Genomic DNA, 19,965 nt, shown 5'->3' on the forward strand with positions numbered 1-19,965 from the left:
TTCAACTGTAAAAATGCTGCATGGTCAGTGTCCTCATTCAAGTACAACACAGTTTTTTTTGTTGTTTTTTTCTTGGCGGAAACGAACTTTCATATTTTATACACAGCCTTGAAATGAGTCTCATATTTGTGATCGGAAACTGTTTTTATATTAATGCTCACTTTATTGTGTTTTGCATCAAATGTAATGTTTGGTTGAAGTTTTCCAATAACTTTTCTCTCTTACCTTTGTCATATTGATGACAACTTTATTTATTTATTTATTTATTTATTTATTTATTTATTTATTTATTTATTTATTTATTTATTTATATTGATTTGGAAACGTATGAGTGGAATTCAAAGGTCGCACGCGGACAGCTTTCATTTCCTGGTGCGCCACTGCGGTTGCCCAGCAACCACATGTACGCACACATGGCCGAGTGTTGCCGAGTCTGACGCGACGGTGCCGAGTTCTATGTTTACAATCTCTCGTCGCTATTTTCATTAGTTACCACCTCTGAGGTGCATTGGAAGACAATGGCAGAAGACACATTCGTTGAACCCTTGGTGAACAGTCACAGACCTGCGTCGGGAACGTCACAAGTAAGTCGTGAATGTTTTAATTTGGGGGAAGAAATCCATAAAGTGTGTTCCATATGAATTGTATCCCTCTGTTTCTTTCTCTTTTTTAAAAATTATTATTCCAGGACATTACCCATGTATTCGTGAGCGTTTTCAAGGATCTTTACAATAAGGACTTAGTCGAGGAAGGGAATCTGTTGTCCAATCTCATCAAAACAAATGTGGGAAGAAACAAATATCATGACAAATATGTCAAGGAGCTTCAAAAGGTAACAAAAGTCTTTGAGTTTATTAGTATGACAGAGTGAAAGGAAACTTCTCTCTCTCTTTTATACTGACAGGCTCGTTCTGACTATGACCAGCGTATGAAAATGGCTGTTATGTTGGAGGATCACATATGTAAGGGTCGAGCCCAAGCTGCTGCCAAAGAAGCCCGTGAGTGTGAGAGGATGAAGGCAGACGTTGTAGATGGTTGTGATTCTGCAGCGTTTCCAGGTGAGTTGCTCTCTGAATTACAGTTGTCTGAACAACTACCAATGTTAAACGCGGTGCTAGCACCATTATGCTGTTGGGATGCTTTTGTTGAAACGAGATAAGGAAGCTGTTCAGGGAAGAGGGCAGGACAGATACTCTAGCCACACAGTCAAATCTACAAAGCAGTGAATTAGAGCATATTCTTGTGGTAGAATGGACCAGTCAAAGTCCAAGTCTAAATTCAATTTAGAATCTGTGGCAGTGTGTCACCACTGGAGATCAGAATTTTTGTCTGCAGATGTCTTATTACAAAGGTTAAATAAGAAAAATGAGAAAAGTTAAGGAGACAGGCATTTCAAAACTCATCTTGTTCCTCATGTTTATTTTCAGTAAAATCCACATTTTGCTGGTGTGTTGATGGTGATCTTCTCAAAAGAAACAACCTGATCTCCCCTTCGGACTACTTACCAGCAGAGAAACCACAAATACGAGCACCGGCCCCAGGTATGGGATGCTCCTAAGTGACATTTAAAAACTGATTGACTGTTTGAAATTGACAGTCTTTGTCTGGGCATATTTGACAGTAAAATCGACTTTTGCAAAACCCACTATCTCATTTACCATACGCACCACCCGCGAGTCTCAGGATCGTCGACCAAAGAAGACTTTGTTGGAAATGAATGAGTTGGATGACAGTCTTACTTGTGAATCGAGCGCAGAACCCCAACGAAGCAAGAAAATCCCTAAAATGGTAATTAATAGTAATTTAGTAGAAAAAATATACGGTTAGGATAGATAAGGTAAGGGCTATGGTTAAGGTAAATCAGTCTATTGGAATGATTTCAATGAAATGCACTGTTTTTGGTTTTATGTGACAAAATAATTTAAAAACGAATGTGTTCCACTTGTTCCTAAACAGAGCATACCTAAGCCAAAATGGTTTGGCCAACCAAGTCCAAAAGACCGCGCAGAAGGTTGGAAGGAACTTCAGAAGTTTAAGAAAAGACAAAGCTTCCTGCTTGATAGACGAGTCTGTCCTCCAAATGCGCAGCAGTATAGAAAGTTGCCCGGTTCATCCGAAGTCAAAGTGAAGATGGACCAAGAAAAGAAAATCTCTGACAATCAAAGGTACCAAATAATCTGAGAGTAAAAGAGAAATGTAGATTCACCAGGTTAATGGTTAATACTTGGTGTACAACATAGTGCAATGTTATGAACAATATAATGATCAATATTGACTTGAAACGTGAGTGTCATTTTACCTCAATGCAAATAGTAGCACAGCTGTACCAAAGCAGGTGTGTGTAAGCTGATACCAAACGCTTCACAATGTGACTGTTGAACCTGAACCACAGAGGCAGTGAAAACCAGACAGTGTTTCACATCAACATCCATTTCTTGTCTGTTTTCAAACTGTTCAGTGGCTGCAGCGTTAGAGTCATGGATTGTTCAGTGTCTTTACACAGCTGAGGAAGATAAATACAGTCAAGACAAAAATGACTGAAGTACAAGCGTCTTGTTAACAGGGTTATTTTCCATCCATACACATCTATGCACACTTATCCATGCTCATCCATGCAAGGTGACGCAGCAGATATTGCCTATGTCCAGTGGTCAATTGGGGAGAGGTCAAAAGTCCATCACGGGTTCACACACAAAATCCATAGAAAGCTATTTCTCTCAGTTACAAAGGGTGTGAAGTCACCTCTTCTTCCGATGTAATTAATTAAAGACCACTCAGACTGGAAGGTAATGCTGTTTTTATTTTAAAGTTCAAAATTCTGAATTGACTAACATTAGGAAAATCTGCTAACAATCAACTTTGTACTCGGATCCATGTTTGAAATTGAGTTTTAAATTCTGCTTCTCCGTTTCTTCTTCCTTCCCAAAGCGCTGTGCACGAGTTCCCCTGTATCTTCCAGGCAACTCCCCAAGTGATGTTTTTCACAGAGTACAACGTTGGATGTGTTTATGAGGTTTGTTTCAGTGACCCACTCAGAACAATATGAACCAGATGTAGGCTGAAAATGTGCTGCTCTATAACTTATCCCCGTGCTGCATCAGTCTACGTTGAAACTGGAAAATGTGACTTACACAAGCCGCCACCTCAGAGTCGTCCCTCCTACCACTCCATACTTCTCGATAGGGCTGGGTGAGTCTTTGTTAGCCTTTCAGCTCATGTGATGTTGAGGTAAATCAAAATAACTTATCTAGCAGATGGGAAACATTAAGTCAAAAATCTTTGGAATGTCATTCCTACTTATTAGCTCCCCGTTTGGGAGTAGCAGCTGTGAGTCAACCTGACTATAAAATAATATGAAATTATATTGAGCATCAGCTGCTCCAATAACTGAACTGTTATTTATGTAAAGAGTTTGTATTTGCAGGAAGATTCCCCGGTGATGGAGGCATTGTTGCCCCAGGGATGAGCTGTCAGTACACACTGCGATTTTCTCCAGACTCCTTGGGAGACTTCAAGGATTTTTTGGTGGTGCAGACCGAATCGCAGCGCCTATTTGTGGTGCCCATTGAGGCACGGAGACATCCTCCAGTACTTACCTGTAAGCCTCACTGCAAACAGCCTTACTTTGCATAATGATCCTTTGAAACACCTCATCCAAAATGTTTTTATAGTGCCCAGAGTTTTGGACTGCGGGTATTGTCTGGTTGGAGGGGTAAAATTTCTGGAGTTCATATGTCAAAATGTTGGACTCAGCGCTGGGACTTTTTACATCATCCCCAAGGACCAGTGGCCGGCCTCAAATCTCAGGGTAATGGTCGCATAACTGAAACTATTCACTACACCCTCAACTTTTATGGTAAAGACTTCAAACTAAATATTTTTTAATTGCAGTTGCCCAATTGCAAGTTGAAACAAAATGTTCTCTAACAATGAGGTTTGGGTTTTCGTTTTGACTTTTTTTAAATTTACACATGCACTAAAATAAGTTGGAGAAACATAGTGCTTAAATCTGTTTGGGTTTGTTTGGAGCTATGTTAAATCTGGATTTACAACACTTGGTGGGATGGGATACATTGTCCAGGCTGTCATAAAGTAAGATAATTAATGCTTTTTCAAGCACTGTATGTTCCTCCTAGGGATAAACATGCTCCTCAGTGCTCTGTTCAGGCAGGTCTTTACATGAGCCCTTCCTGTAAAATGCATCAGACAATATTTGTATCAGAATTAAGTAATACAGAAAGTTCAGAAAAATCAAATTTTTATACAAGTGGTTTAGTTTACAGATTTTGTTCATTTCAAACCTTATAATTGTGTGTTCAGGCAAAAATAATTAAAGACACTTCTTTTCCTTTTTGAAGTCCTTGTCATCAACATACTTTTCTGAGAAACCACCGTTTGCAGTAGGCCCCTCTCTGTTTTCACTGAATCCAGGAGAAGCCATTGTTGTGGAGGTAACCAATTTCTCTAAATTTGCAAATTATAACAAGAACAGCATGTCTGCTGCATGAATTTGTCTGCTTTGTATGAGAGAGAAAAAAACAGTAAATTTAATGTGTAGTTTTTTTCTCAGAAAGGTCAGTAATGCTTTTAGTAAACTTACTAATTTGAGATTTACATGTACAATGTGTATCAGAATTTAAAGGTGTATCTATAGGTATCATGTGGTTTACATATTTTCTTTTTACATGTTCCAGGTTGTTTTCTTTCCAAACGTTGTGGAGCATTGCTGTCAGGAATTTGCCATAATCTGCAACAACTGCCAGGTGAAATACATTTCCATTGAAGGTCAGTGTTAGAACCAAGACAACAAAGAAATTTCCTCCACCGTTGTTTTATTCTATTTCCTGAGGTGGATTTATGTGTTTGGCTTTTACAGGTGAAAGTCAACTGGTCGGCATTGAGCTTGTCTCTATAACTGGAGAAAATGGGCCCCTCACTGCTGGAGAGATGCATGACCTCACTGCAGAGCACTTTGTCCGTTTCAGCGAATGCCACCCTCACATTGAGCAACAGAAGAGACTTGTCATCAGAAACAATGTGTAAGGCGGGCTTTATTGTATGTTGTCACCGTTCAGTATCTCTTAGTGTATAAAACAACATAGCATCTTACGAAAATATGCATATTCTGAAAAATCTGCATTCAACCCTATTGTTGCCAGTGACTGTGACTCAGTAGGATGAGTAGTTTCAATCTGAAGGTTCTCGACTTCCATCTTCCTCAAGCAATATCTTGATGTGGACAAGGCACCTAATTGACTACCTATAGACGAATGAACGTGTTCGTGTTTGAGAGTATAGTTGAGTGAATGTGGCTCTAGTTGAAAAAGCTGTGAGTTGTGATATGAATAAATTAACAATTTAAAAAGGTGTGTATATATATATATACACACACACCTTTCATATACACATGTGTATATGTGTATATATATATACACACTTTTTTAATATAAAGATTGTCCTAGACCACTAGGAGGATTTGTTGACACCAGGACTAAAGGTGGTTAAAGCTCCCAGACTACAGTATAATATTTATAGGCATATGTGCTTTTAGTACTTTCTGGCTGAATAACCATGGTGATAAAACTTAGCATCTGTGTTGTCTTCCTTCCCTCTTCCACCAGCCACTTTTTACTTTTTAGCTGGAGGATAAATAGTGCAAGTCCCTTGTGTCAAGCTCACAAGAACTTCAATAAATATTTTCTTGAGCTAATCATTCTTCTTTCTTGGGTCATTAAATGCATAAAGTTTATTTCTCCTTCTTTCTTTTTCTTTTTTTATTTAAAGCCACTTGGAGCTGCCTTTCTACTGGCAAATCATGAAACCTAACCTGCAACCTCTTCTTCCCGGGGAGACCCATAAGCTATCCCATATCCAGTTTCACCCGGACACAAACGACGTTTACCACATGAGCCCCCCCACAGGCTTCCTGGGTCCCTGTCAGGACCAGGAATTTCTCTTAACCTTCTGTCCAAAAGAGGTATAAAACAAAATTAATTGTAAAATGCAACAAATTGGTTAAGGATTAATGTTTCAATAATGTTTTTATTTTGTTCAAGTTGAAGGATTATCACAGTGTCTTTCACTTGGTTCTGAGGGACATCCCCCTGAAGCAACCAGAGCCTAACGATGACAGGTACTTTTATACTTATAAAAGAGTCAGTAAGTGCAGAACAATGTGAAATCCAAGTAATAAAATCACAAAATACAAAAATAAGGGAGCCAAAAATGAGCAATGTCTCTTTTTTTGGTTTTTGCTGTTAATTTTGTGTTTATTTTTTTAATTATGTGGAAAATCTAGCATCCTGCCCCCTGTGCAATTTGGCTCCAAGTTGAACAATGTGATCGTCATGGAGATAGAGGTCAAAGGGTCAACAGAGCCATACAGAGTCCTACTGGAGCCATATGGTGTCATAATCTCTGGAGAAATATTTATCTCAATCCCTACTCGCAAGCATTTTAAGGTTAATTTAAGCAGAGTTTCATTTCTTTTGCAGAACAATTAATTTAGTCAAATAAATTATTGTGTTTATTTCATACTGCCTGTGTTTCAGATGTGGAATCACAGTAACACTTTCATCTTGTTTCAATGGGAGACATTGAACAGCAACTCCCATCTTATAGAAGTAGAGCCATCTGCTGGGAGAATAGGTGTGCTGCATCTTAAAGCTGGTTCATGGCAGTTTAGGTCACATAGTTTAAATTTGACTATTTTCATGCATTTTCTTTTTGCGTTGAATTTATTTTATTTTTTTTAAATTTGTTTCAGAAGAGAATGAGTGCTTTGATTTTGATGTGACTGTTACTGGAGGGAAACCAGATAAGCTTGAAACCAACCTGATTTGCAACATACAGCATCGTCACGAACCTGTCAAGTTGCCTATTGAGGTTTCCTTTAAGGTAAGATTTAGCAACATCTAGAAATGCCTGCTTCCATTTTAATGTTCTTGCATTAAAGTGATTTAATGTTAAATAGGGTCCCACAGTGAAGCTCAGTGTTCCCTGTGTGGACTTTGGGCTTGTGAGGCTTGGGGACGAAGCTCAAACCACAGTCTCCCTAACCAATACCACCCCTCTGGAGGCCATCTGGATGTTTAAGGAAAAGATCAATAGTAAGCAGGCTCACAAAGACACAGAAGCAGTTAAACAGCAGGTAAGTCTGTAAAATGAAAGATTGGGTTAAAAATGAAGACAATCTCATTGTCAGTAACTTCTGTATTCATGCTCAGGTCGTAGTGGAGCCAGGAGCAGGTGTGCTGGCCCCCTTTGCTAGTTGCAGTGTGACACTGCATTTGAACTTAGATTTCTGCCAGAAGTTTGAAACACAAATGGAACTCAATGTGGAGAATGGGACTACGACGTAAGCACTTCTACAGCAGCTCTCAGAACTGTACCATCACTTCTACAACTCTAGGTTTACCAAACTTAAAAAAAAAAGTTAAATCAAATACAAACGTTCACCCCATTGTCCACCTCCCTGTGTACTCTTGATAATTGATGCCCTCAAACTACTTTGATAACTTTTGATTTAAGTTCAGCTTTGGGTCATCTATAGCTGTATCTTCACTTGGTAACATTTGCTACACTTCCTGTTTGGTAAAGTCAAAACTTATTTTTTCTGTTGTTTTTTTTAATGAAGCCATTCTTTTGACAATTTGGATTCACTATGATGCTGAGAAATCCATCAAAAATCACACTTAATTTTTAGCCCAAAGGTTTAAGATCAGAACTTGTCAAAAAAAAACCATGGGGAAATTTAATTAGGACAACTAAGGTTTACTTCAGGTTCACCATAATTGATGACTAGCATAAACTGAAGAAGAATGAATGCTTAAATCGAATCAAAGATTGTTTCAATAAAGTGTTAATTTAAGGATGTGCACACTTTTTATATTGTTTTTTTTATATTGAAATGCACAGGATATATGTTATAGGTGGATAGACTTTTAAAAGCTGCTGTACTTAAATAGTTCTTGATACACATCCACTATCAAAACATTAAAGATGGTTCTCAGTTTCCAGGTTCTATTCAGGATGAGTTTTTTTCCCCATCATGTTTCTCACAGTCCCGTTTGGATCCAGGCAGTTGTGCAGTCACCTCAGGTGTGCTTCTTAAACTGCAAGTTGATCTTCTCTGACCTTCACCTGGGAATTCCTTCAAGAGGCACCGTAACACTTTTCAACCAGACTCTGCTGCCATCACACTTTAGCTGGAAGGTACATTCTGCTACTTCTCAGAATATTACGCAACAGTCCCACTAAATCCCATAAAATCAGTCTCAATAATGCATTCTCCTTTTTGATAATTTCTACATAAATATATGCAGTTTGATGTAGGTGAGATTGTTTAGATTGTCAGACCCATTTCTTTGAAAGTAGCTGGCATTTTGTCCCAGGAGGAGAGACATCTTATATTATCATGAAAAAGTTGTTGCTGTCCTCCAGATCTATTGTGTTTTCGATTGGTTATACAATTTGTTTTTGTTGTTTTGTTTACTAAGGGTGTGACTGATAAAAGCAGTTAAATTTAGTCAGGGGAAAGAAAATGCAAGGATTAGGATCTTAAGTCCATTAGGATGTTGCTGTCTTTCGCCCGACAGGAACAACTCCAGGGTAAACAGGCTTCACTGTGCACAGCCACCTTTGACCCCTCTTCTGGTATACTGGGACCCAATGCAACCATGAACATCGCTGTAAATTTAGCTTCCCACACAGTTGTAAGTACCACCTGTGCTGCTGAGAATAGACAGTAATGTGCTTTTGTAACTTGTCCAGTTAAAGATGCTCCTGCTTTCTTTGTTTCTTTGTAGTTGAAGCTCACAGAAGTGGCTGCCATCTGTGAGGTGCAAGGGATGAATTCGCCACTTGTTCTTCAAATTGTGGGCTCCCAGGCCAAGAAACTGTCTGTGTTCTCCTCGCTGCCTCCCCCCTGGTACCAAATTTGGGTCTTGAAAACTTTCATTCCAGTTTCACCTTTCCCAGTTTCCTATACTAAAATTTTTGTACTTCTAGTCCCATAGAGAGTAGTGACAGTCCTCCAGAACTGATAATTGACTTTGGAAAAGATGTCATTTTAAAGACGGAGGTGACCAAACAGTTCCTAATAATCAATGAAAGCGCTATCCCTACAACTTTTACTATAAAGCCAGAAGTTTTCACCTGCAACTTTTCAATGGCAAAAAGCTTGTTAGAGAAGAGGTAAAACATTGCTCTATGACCAAAATAAAAGATCATAGATTGAGTTCACCTCACAATGATAGAAATGCTACAAAGTCTGCATCTTAATTACAGACTCACATATTTGAAGACTCCACTTTTTGCTGAACAAGTGAAAAAAGTAGAAGCCAAAGCACATGAAGGTATAGTATGACTTTTGTACAATTCGTAGGTCTTGGGAACACGATTGAGGTTATTTGATTTTTGTCAGAGTTTGTTACCGGCCTTCTGGCTGATGGCAATGGGGTGGCCTTCATGGTCCAGCCCAACTCAGGGCAGCTGGGACCATTTGAGACCAAGACAGTGGATGTGACCGCCTATTGCGACATGTGGGGAGAATACAGAGATCACCTCATATGCGAGGTGTGTTAGTATTTCAAATAATTAGAAGTAAGCAATTTTCTCTGTTATCACCCAATTTAGATCTAATCTTGTCTACAGGTCGGAGACCTTGAACCGATCTACATAACGATGGAGATGACTGTGAAGGGCTGCCCCCTCTACTTCCAAATCATGGGCCCCAAACCAGATGACCAGTGTCTCGGTCCAGCCGTCCAGTTCGTTGCACACCTTTCAAATAAATTGTTCCCTTATTGTGTATTGTCATTGATTGAGTCTTCTCTTTTGGCTCAAATTTAAATGCTAGCTTTGGCACTCATTTGTCAGGAGGAGACACAGTTTCTCAACTTCTTCGCATCAATAATCCAACCATGTTTGGTAAGTTGTTGTTTGTAAGTTGGTTCTGAGATTAAACTTTGACTATCCGTTAAAGAAATATGATTTCTGTTTTGTGCAGTTCCTAAAAAAAGCTGTCATTCCCTGAACACATTTTGGAACGATAAAACCACAAACAGTGTGTTTTATTGAGATTTTATGTTATAGACCAACACAAAGTCTAAAACTATGGCATATATATCTACGGCTTCCCCAGAGCAGCTATTTTGTTCTCTTCGGCACTATTTATTCCATACTTGCGGCACTCCATGAAATGGCGCATTTTCAATTTGATTGAAACACTTGAAAAAACATTTGAAAAGCTCCATTTTGCAGAACTTTGTTTTTTTGCGCTGGTCTATTACAAAAAATCCCCCCAAAAATAAATGACTGTCCGGGATAGTAAGTTAAAGAAAGATTAATGTTTTTTCTAGGCACCTCCATAACCATACTTTATCCAAAATTCTAAATGATCAAATGTCTTTTGTCTGAGACAGATATCCGGGTGGACTGGGAGATTTACAACATTGACGAGAATGACCATAAACTGATTGAACTCGTGATGACATATGGAGAACACTTCCCGCTGAAGGATGATGATGGTAATGAGCTGGTAAAAGGAACATTTACAGTTTTTAATGAAAACGATCCAACAGAGTGGGAGAAGAATCAGACACCAACATTGGTGGGGACAAGCAAGTCCCTTCAAAGTGATACTGTGAGTATCAAACAACAGAACCCAGGTAGCATCTGGGACATGATTGTCTGGGCATTAAATGTTTCTCTCTATTGACTCATCAGAATGGACAAGAGAAGAAATTTGTTGATGAAGAGGAAGGACATCTCCAGCCTGCAAAGAAAAACCTCATCTCTGTCCACACACGACCTTACATAGGCAGGTTGTCAGATTCCCCATTCTGCATTATACCGCAACAAATTGTAAGTTATTTCAGCCACGTTTTTGCTTTTTTCTCCTCAAAAACCTTCAGTTTCATTTAATTAAACTTCTTTGGTGTGGAAAACCCAAGGTGATTCCAGCAAAGAGCACTGGCTGCATCCAAGTGTCTTTCATCCCTTTTCATCTTTCTGAGTCCCAACGCAAATCCAGATGTGTGAGTGTGGCATATGGTTTCCTGAACCTGGACTCAGAGGTAACAATCCAAGTTCACAGCAAACACGGAGTCATAAGAGAGACCAAATATTCAAAGGGTTTATTCCCTTGATGTGTTTCTATGCATGTTACAGAAGGCAGTTTGCATCCCAGGTGAAGTCAGAAGGGATTTGGCTTTGGATTTAAAGCCTATCAAATTGGATCTGCTAGGAACCATTAAGCCGGCTGTGTAAGCAATTACCTTCACACTATTTATACCCCAGATCTCTCATACATCCTGCTCAATTTATGTTTCCTAAATTAAAATAAGCTGATGTTAGGCAAAACACAAGCTCAGGGGTGGGCTGATCAGGCTACAAATCTTCTTCTTGGATCTCCTTTTGCTTGTAGGCTTTTGGTGCAGATGGAGGAGGACAGCGAGATGCTGGAGTTTGATGCCTCTGCTGGTGATTTACTGAGGGTTGAGTCAGACAACGAGGTTGGGAATCATCAGCACATACACAACGTACTGATTGTAAGGGCATAAAGTATTTCTGAGCTCATGTTGGGCCTTTTTTTTTGCTGTGCTGTGCAGGTAGTCTTCAGTGAATTTAGCATTGCACAGAGCTTTCAACTGAGAAACATTAAAGATTTGGCTCTGTGTTTCAAACTTGAGGCACCGCCACCATTTTCAGTTGTGAAGCCTCATTCTGGAGGTCAGACCAGCATCTCAAGCACCAATGGTCTCGATCAACCGTTGGTGCTTTACCCTCATAGCAGCATGCAGGTTGGTTGTGAAGCAGCATAGACTATTTTATGAGGGCATCTTTGTTTGTTTCATCAATAAGTGTTGCTACTTCTGTGAATTCTAGGTGAAAGTGGCCTTTCACTGTTCTCTGTCACTGCTGGACCTCTTAAACCATGCAGAGGAAGACCTCTTTCTTGAAGTGAGTCTAATCCATACTAAAACTGGTCGGAAGAAGCTGAGGTTGCAGGAAAACCTCCTTATTCACTACAGCAATAACAACCTGCAAGTAGGAGACAGCTTCACAACCAAACATTACACTTTACAAAGACTTACTTAGCTTGTGAACTTACCAAATGCTTTTTCTGTGTTTAGAAAGTGCCATTGTGTGCCTATCTGGAGCTGCCTATACTCAGTCTCTCCACTGATTGCCTTACTTTCGAGTTTTGCAACGCTGGATACAGACTTACCAGGGAAATCAGCCTTTCCTGCCGTGGAGCAAACACCTCCTGGAAATCACTAATAAGTAAACACCATCACAAAATTTTGAAAACCAATTCATCCCTATAGCAAATGATTGCTAAACGGTGTCGAAATGTTTAGAAAGTGTAGGATTTTTAATTAAATATTTTCCAAATTTGTAAGAGAAAAGGTTTCCATCCATTTGTAGGTGGATGGAAACCACCTATAAATGACACACAGAAATGTGGTTCTGGAAGAGTATCAAACTTTGAAATGATAAATATGAAACAACCTGATAATACCAGTTGATGAAGACTTTATTTGTGTTGTTGTTCATTTCCCTTAATCGAGTCTCACTGTGTTTAGTGTCAGATGAAGGAGACTCTGAGGTGTTTGAAGTTGCACCAGACTCTGGGGTTTTCCAATCCAGGGAAATTGTCAGAACCTCCTGCAGCCAGTTTCTGCAGATTAGCTTCACTCCAAGGTTGCAGTCAGTTCTGAAACATAAAGCATTCCCATTAAACAGACACATAAAAAGCATGTTTATCATTTGGCTGCCTTTGTGTCATGTGTTTCAGCCAACGAAAAGACTTCAAGGCTTTGCTGGTTATCGAGTCACCTTTTGTGAAAACGCCCCTCACTCTTCAGCTCCTGGGAAAAGCATCTATTGATGAGGATTACATAATGACATATTTTTCGAGTGACAATATAGCTGATGATTAAATGTTTTTTCGTGGATTGTAAATACATGTTTGACAAAAAGTGAAAATAAAATTTCTTGTTTGTTTTCTGATAAAGAGCGAAACATCCAAGGGAGTTCCATAAAAAATTTTTCAAATATTTGCTCCACTGAAGCTGCACGGATTCAGTTATCCACTTAGTATCATGTTATTTCAGATTAAACTTGACTAGGAATTATGAATCTGTGCCATGCCTGGGAATGGGAATGGTGATCATTTGCTTTGCCAGCCAGAGAGAGAAAAGGACAGGATGTTAAAGGGGAAGGAAAGACGGCATCATAAAAGAAAAATGACTGGCCTGGTTGTTTACTGCAAGTCGTAAATAGGCAACTCGGGAGCCAAATTCAGCTACACCCACATAGTTACAGGCAATGAAAATTGTAATGAATGCAGGGAGTAAAAAATCTGGAGTCAAAGAGCTCATTAAATCATGACAGGTTCTTCTCAATTCCTAACAGCCTAATTAACTTATTTTTCAGGGACACGTGAGTCGTTTTTCCCTTTCGAGTTAGAGCCAATTTTAAAAGATTATAACCTAAGTTGAAATATTTGGACATAAAAATATTTAAACTTGGACATTTAGTCTGGTTTTACCTTACTGTTGAAGCGAGAGTAGACACCTTGTTGAGATTGGAAAAAAAGTCTAAGGTCTTTAAGAACATTGTAGCAGTTTATGAGTCTGGTAAAGGACTTAAAGAGGTCTCAGAAGAAATCAGTGATTTCACTATTTTTAAAAAAATTATATACAAGTGGACAGCATTCAAACCACTTCCACTATGCCTAGATCTGACTTTTCTTAAAAATACCCCTGTGAGTAGATTACAAATTGCCAAAAAAATAAAGTCTCCAAAAACCCTAAAAGGCCCCTGCTATTACCACTGATATAAATGTTTATCAGAAAGAGCAAGCATATTTTTTGTGGTAGATGCTGTATATTAGAAGAAAAGTTTTGCTCTCGCCTAGAAAAATGAAGGACAGACTTAAGTTTGCCTGAGAGACAAAGACCAGGACCTCTTGAAAAGTGTTGTTTGGACAAAAATAGAATTAGACACCAGAATAGAGGACATGTTTGGCATAAAAAATTTCATATAACTGCAAAGCACGGATATGGAAGCATCATGGTTTGAGGATGCATTAATGCAGCAGAACCAGGCCAGCTTACCATAATAGGACCCAGCATGAATTCTGTGTCAGAGAGCTCTTGAAGAAAACATGAGACCATCTGTAAAAAACTACAGCAGAATGAAAACTACAGCATGACAAAGACCTAAAACTCTTCAATGAATCTGCAAAGAACTGACTGAGAGTTTAGAAACAGAAAGTTCTGGACAAAATCAAAGCACAGACCTTGTTCTCATTAAAATGGTATGTGCATGACTTGAAACAGGCAATGCAATAAACCCTTTTCCTCTGTGAAAAGTGAGCATGGGGGAAAACTTTATATTGGTGTAAGCAACAGGAAGATGTCTATAAGCAGACTCTTTCTGAAAATATCTCAAAAGCCAAAAGTCTTGTTTCTGTGGCGTGTCCTGACTTTATTCAGTTAGAAAATACAATTTTGATGAAATCTCTTTTAGACATATATGAAGACAAGACTAGTTTTTGATATTTAGGTCAAACTAAATCACTTTTTTTCCCCATAGATTAAATACTAGACATCAATATGTGAGCGTTTGGTGGAAAGAAAATATTTGGCAACTAAACCCTAAATTGGTGAATGTGATCACTTACACTCGTTCCAGTGAGAAACGTCTTGCCTGGGTCTTGTCTCAAGTTGAAATGCAAATGTTACTCATCATTTTGAATTACAAACACCAAGCACAGCAACTCCATACTTTTATTTTTATAATTCAGGGTTCAGGGCTAATTTATACATGAAAGTGTCGGTGAAGTTAGACAGTAAAATAAGGTCGTCTACACCCATTAAATACATTAGTATATGCATTTGATGAGGCTCCTTTGTCAGGGTAAAAGTACCATTTCAACTTTTATGTTGAAATGGCCCACATTTCTGTATTAAAATTATTCAAGTTGATTGATCTGATGTGATTTTCTAACCATAAATGTTTTTATTGGCTGTAAGAAGAAAATCTTCATTTTCAACAGAAATAAAGGCCTGAAAGCAACAACAATTAATATAGATAATGTGTTTCAGTTAATGAACTGAGTTACTGAAATGAATGAACTTTTCAACTATATATTTTATGGATCAATAAAAATGGTCAAAGGCTGCCTCTGCATTTATTTTCTGAGGTGATCACTGGCATCACAACACAATGCGTGTTGTGATGAAGCAACATGCATTCCCACTTATAAAGACACACAAACGGGCTTGTTTTGGCCTGCCAAAAAAAGCCTTATCGGTTTTCACTTTCCCCATGAGGGATAAATTGAGTTTTCCTAGAAGATCTATTTAGCTAAGTATAAAGATAACACAGCTGGAAAGATAACTGTTCACATTTCCCTTTTGCACATTCATCTTAGATTAGAGGCAAGTTATTTAAATAACACGGTGAATAATGAGTAAAATGTTGTTTCACCTCAATGTTGCACTGTAACTTTGACATCCACAAAAGCCATCAAAAACGTTGCAGCTGCAGACTAAATGGTACATTTATGAAGGCAGGAGACAGTTCAAATTAATGCTACTCATTTGTCGCTCATATGGAAGTGCTTTAGTGGAAAGAAACCCTGCAGAACAGACGGTAAAAAGATATTCTCTAATTCTCTGGAGACTTTAGTCCTTTCTGGCTGTTGAGGAATCCCAGGAGATGAAGCAACACGCATTCCCACTTATAAAGACACACAGACGGGCCTGTTTTGTGTAGAACAGCTGCATGATGTGCTTATCTTCAGCGCTGTTGAGCAGTACAGACATCTGCAATGACTCTGAGTCCATAGAGGGATGCAAATGTCCAATTGATATTCACTGCACTCGAGCAGTCCTAAACAGAACAAGGACATGTCTGGTCACAATGAAAAAAAAACCCTGCTGTGTGGAACCAAAGTAAATTGAGTGAATCTGAAGCCAAGGAGAGAGTTTAGTAATCCAGACATCAGTTTTTTTGTGGTAAAATGAGGATTTAAGACTGCTCATTTGTTTGGCACTAAAGCCAAACATACGGCTGTGTGAAATTCAACTGTGTGAAATTGTCATCATCATTAGAAAGACTGCTGCTCTTCTTTACTCTAAAGAAAAACAAGATATGTGCCAGATTAATGTGACAGTGTGTCTCAAATGCAGCAAAAGGTTACCAAAAACTGCTAAAAAACTGAAAAATAAATATGAATCAATTTGCATTTAAGAAAAATATATATTACATTTGTGTTTGGTGTAATTTTGCATGCAGAGACAGTAAAATTACACCAAATTGTCTCTTGTGGTACTTCTTCACATATAAACTCTCTGAAAATCAACTTTACAAACAAAAAAGTATTAAACACAGCCCCTTCTAAATTACAATATCTTTATTTATATGTCTGCTTAGTTATTTACTTTATTCTCAAATTATATGTACCAAAAATGGTTCTCTGTATTTATTTATTTATTTATTCAGTGTATTTGAGGTGGAATGTGATTTATTAATTATTTGTCTTTTAAAACAGCACTGAAGATTTTTTAAAATTATTTTAATGAGTCCTACCTTCATTACAAATAAAAATGGGGTTGTGACATTTGTTTATTTGGTAGTTAAGTTGTTGTTGTTTTTTTTTTTTTTCAAATAGACAGCATTAGTAAAAAAAAAAAAAATTCTACATTGAATACATTTCCTAAGCTATTTTTTTACACTAATATGACAATTGCTTATTCATTTGCCATTTTTATTTGGAACTATTAAATATGGCAATAATAAAACAACGTTTTGTTCAATAAATGGTCCTGGTAATGTGATATGTACTTCAAATTAAAACATTTTCTCCGTTCAGTGATTTTTGTGACGCAAATCTAAAAGATTTTAATAACCTTTCAAAAATGTAAAAAAAAAAAGAAAAAAAAAAAAAGTCCTCAGATGTGCAGTGAGTAAAGACGTCCTTTGGGGGGCAGCACTAGCACCTGTTTGTCTCCGCTGCCTTGGTAACGCACCACCGGAGAGCGTCACCACTTCCCGGAGCTTACGTCGCAGCTGACATCAGAGAGTCGCAGCTCGGAGCAGAAACTCGCTTCTTGTAGAGAGAGTGTGTTGAGACAAGCCGAGCGCGGGTCGGGAAAACTTTACCCTGCATTTGTCCCCCGCTTTCCGGTGAACACAGCGACCGACTCTGGATTATGCGCCTTTGAGAGGAAGAGGAGCTGTTTGTGCCAAAAGTGCGGCTGGTTCGCTCTAATTTCTCCGTGTTGCTGAGCGCAATTTCCGGATTTTGGGCTCTCTATTTGGGTGTTTGTTTTTTTAAAAGATTTGCTTTGCAACTGTTGGGAATTTTCCAGTGTTTATCTGCTTTGAATTGGAGCCAAGAAGAAACACATTCACCTTCACAAATCCTGCATCCACAGCCGTAACATGGACACAGTTAGACGACAAGGTAAGGGTTTCGCTTTGCTTTACATGACTTCTTTAATGAGCCTTGTCTTTTATCAGAAACGAAATTCCTGGACACTAAGATACATTTTTATTTCCGATCATTGTTATTACACGGTTTCATGTTTGCACTGGCAGCGGGGCTCGCAGAGCTTTTCTTCTCGCAAGTGGAAACTATTACTTGGACAGACTCCAGTTGGTTTCAATGCAATTGTTACTGTGGTGAGTTTGAATTGAGAGAACTCCACAGTTATGCTTTACAGACTAAACAATATGTTTTTTTTTTCTTTTCCTTTTTTTTTCTCCCACCCTGCTTTGTTTTGCTTTCTGGAAATCGTCAAGATTTATTTATTTTTCCTGCACAAAAATAATTTTTCTTTCAGTGATATAACCTGGATGACCAGAGATTATGTTTGTTTTGTCTCGAAAAGTATGGAACTTGGATTGAGTAGAATAAGAAAACAAATCTATAGAAAATTATTGTAATTCCAGACTTTATTTGATATGCCTTTATCTAAAAACTGCATTCAGCACCCCTCCATCCGTCTTGCCATCTGTTTCCGTCCATCCAAACATAACAATTCAAAGTGACTAAATAAAATGTGGTGCTTATGTTTAATAGACAAGCAACAACTAATTAACCAGTTTTCCAACTGATGAGGAATCAAGTGTTGAGGAGTGAAAATAATCAGACTTTTAAGAAAACAGTTAAAACTTTTAAACTATTTTAAGAATGAAAACACATCAGACAACATATGCTTCAATGCACTCGGCTTCATTTCAGTGAAATCTGATGTTTAGGGACTCTTGTTTAGGTGAAGATAGTTCAGTAATTACTTGTTTTTGTTGGATTCAAAACAGAATCACGTTTCTTTTTCTCATTTTTATGTTGGATAAAAAAAAAAAAAATATCGAATTGGTCATTATCGGAATCGGAAGGTGAGACCTCAAAGAAAACCAGAAATTATATTGACTAGGGAAAAGATGGTTGGTAAATCTCAAAGTGCAAATTGAATCTGAAAAGCAACAAGGCTGTAAGATGAGACGTATATCATATCATCATCATTATCATCATCATTATTATTATTATTATTATTATTATTTTTTGCAGTATTCAGTTGTTCTTAGTGGAAAACGAGAATCTAATCAAAATATACTTTGACAGTTATATTTTCTAATCCCAACTGTCTTCCTGGTCCAGTTCAGTGTTTGAGCCATCAAAATGAGGCCTTTACAAGGCAGAGGTATAAGAGATATTGCTTCAAACCCGTGCCTGAGGTGATTAATCACTCACATGATGCAACATATGTATGTATTGAAAGAATCAAATGCATTTGGAGAATCAAACGGATGGATGAGTTCATCAGCACTATGACATGCCCTAGTTCTCACAAATTGGCTCTAAAGCCATAGGTTAGCTGTCTAATGGAAACAGACCTCAGATATGGCGGCGGTGCCTCTGGTAAAACAATCTGCAGGCCTGATAAAGAGGCTGGATCCCACTGTGGATCCTAGTGAATACACACTACACAAGTAGGGACCTAATACTAATGTTTTGATTGGGGCTGATGAAGAAAGAGCTCTGACAGAAGGATTTATTACACATCTTTGCGTTTTGCACGTTAACTTGTTGCAAATGTTGATGAGTAATGGAAAGGATTGGCTTGGAATGTGTTTTCCTTGTGAAGTGGAGAGCATGGAAATCTGGCATGCAGAGTAAATTGTTGATTTACCAGAAAAAAAAAACCTCAACTTGCTTCTTAGCTGAGAGGAATAATGGTGCCTTATGCTCCATGATGGTTTGCGAGACGCTCACAGAGCAGACACGTCTAGTCAAAGTTTACCGTGAATCATATGGAGGGTATGTTTATGTCCTCATAAAAACTCAGTCAAGTTGTCTCTAACAGAGTTGAGAGTGAAATACAAAAGGAAAAACATTTTCTATCCTCTTGTGACAAATAATTTCTTTTTTTAAAATTAAATCTCATTGTCAGACAGTAGGTACTGTAAATAATTTATAAAAAGAGAAACAATAAACTTTTGTTTTATTGCAGCTGCAAGCTATATTCGGTGGTGGATAATTATCAAATGGAGATATGATAGTACATTCTTTTCAAAATACCCATCAAAGATATGGCCCTCTGCTTTAGTTTGAAGTCTCTGGTAGCGTATAAGAGGTTTTCTTTTCTCTCTATCCGTCTTTCCATCCACTTCCTGGTTCCTGCTGCAGAAAAGCATGTCTACATGTTGATGCTTCCCCTGCCACCTTTCACTGTGTGTTCAATGTGATGTTATTCTTTTGTCATGCAAAGTGTTATTAATGTAGATGAAAAAGTTCTTATTTTGGTCTCATCAAACTTCTCTTACATGTTTGCTGGGTTATCTACATGACTCATGTCCCATAGGTCATGTGTCCCCTTGTTGACCTTTGACAAATGGAAAAGAAGAATTTTTTGACATGTCAAAAGACTGTCTCCTTCATGA

The 19,965-nt window shown here is 38.1% G+C and overlaps 2 protein-coding genes across 2 annotated transcripts in view; both read left to right on the forward strand.

Annotated features, from left to right (window-relative positions):
• The first annotated feature begins 397 nt into the window (after positions 1-397).
• Positions 398-13,023, forward strand: dlec1 (DLEC1 cilia and flagella associated protein). The gene is made up of 38 exons (XM_055037941.1): positions 398-584; positions 689-832; positions 905-1,058; positions 1,428-1,541; positions 1,622-1,788; positions 1,957-2,165; positions 2,929-3,013; positions 3,102-3,189; positions 3,425-3,598; positions 3,672-3,808; positions 4,359-4,451; positions 4,695-4,785; positions 4,877-5,039; positions 5,785-5,977; positions 6,057-6,133; positions 6,299-6,461; positions 6,552-6,648; positions 6,767-6,897; positions 6,974-7,150; positions 7,227-7,357; positions 8,064-8,214; positions 8,598-8,714; positions 8,808-8,929; positions 9,010-9,195; positions 9,289-9,356; positions 9,425-9,576; positions 9,655-9,770; positions 9,860-9,930; positions 10,425-10,645; positions 10,729-10,866; positions 10,956-11,078; positions 11,173-11,267; positions 11,429-11,516; positions 11,613-11,804; positions 11,890-12,051; positions 12,138-12,288; positions 12,591-12,708; positions 12,803-13,023. Exons 1-38 carry the CDS (start codon positions 519-521, stop codon positions 12,945-12,947), a joined length of 5,070 nt encoding a protein of 1,689 aa, XP_054893916.1. The 5' UTR covers positions 398-518; the 3' UTR covers positions 12,948-13,023.
• A 4,071-nt stretch (positions 13,024-17,094) lies between these two features.
• map3k22 (mitogen-activated protein kinase kinase kinase 22) overlaps positions 17,095-19,965 on the forward strand; it is a 40,672-nt gene continuing 37,801 nt past the window's right edge. Inside the window, exon 1 of the mRNA XM_055037519.1 lies at positions 17,095-17,485. The gene's annotated coding sequence lies outside the window, so the exon portion shown is untranslated. The remainder of the gene's footprint in view (positions 17,486-19,965) is intronic.

Source organism: Poeciliopsis prolifica, unplaced genomic scaffold, assembly GCF_027474105.1.
Source record: "Poeciliopsis prolifica strain line A6 unplaced genomic scaffold, Auburn_PproV2 SCAFFOLD012, whole genome shotgun sequence".
Lineage (NCBI taxonomy): Eukaryota > Metazoa > Chordata > Actinopteri > Cyprinodontiformes > Poeciliidae > Poeciliopsis > Poeciliopsis prolifica.

Bases quoted from the DNA above. Each gene is read 5' to 3' on its own strand.
- dlec1 (XM_055037941.1), top strand. From the start codon at position 519: ATGGCAGAAGACACATTCGTTGAACCCTTGGTGAACAGTCACAGACCT. The intron at 1,059-1,427 runs GTGAGTTGCTCT...GTTTATTTTCAG, and splicing joins TGATTCTGCAGCGTTTCCAG to TAAAATCCACATTTTGCTGG. The intron at 3,809-4,358 runs GTAATGGTCGCA...TCCTTTTTGAAG, and splicing joins GGCCGGCCTCAAATCTCAGG to TCCTTGTCATCAACATACTT.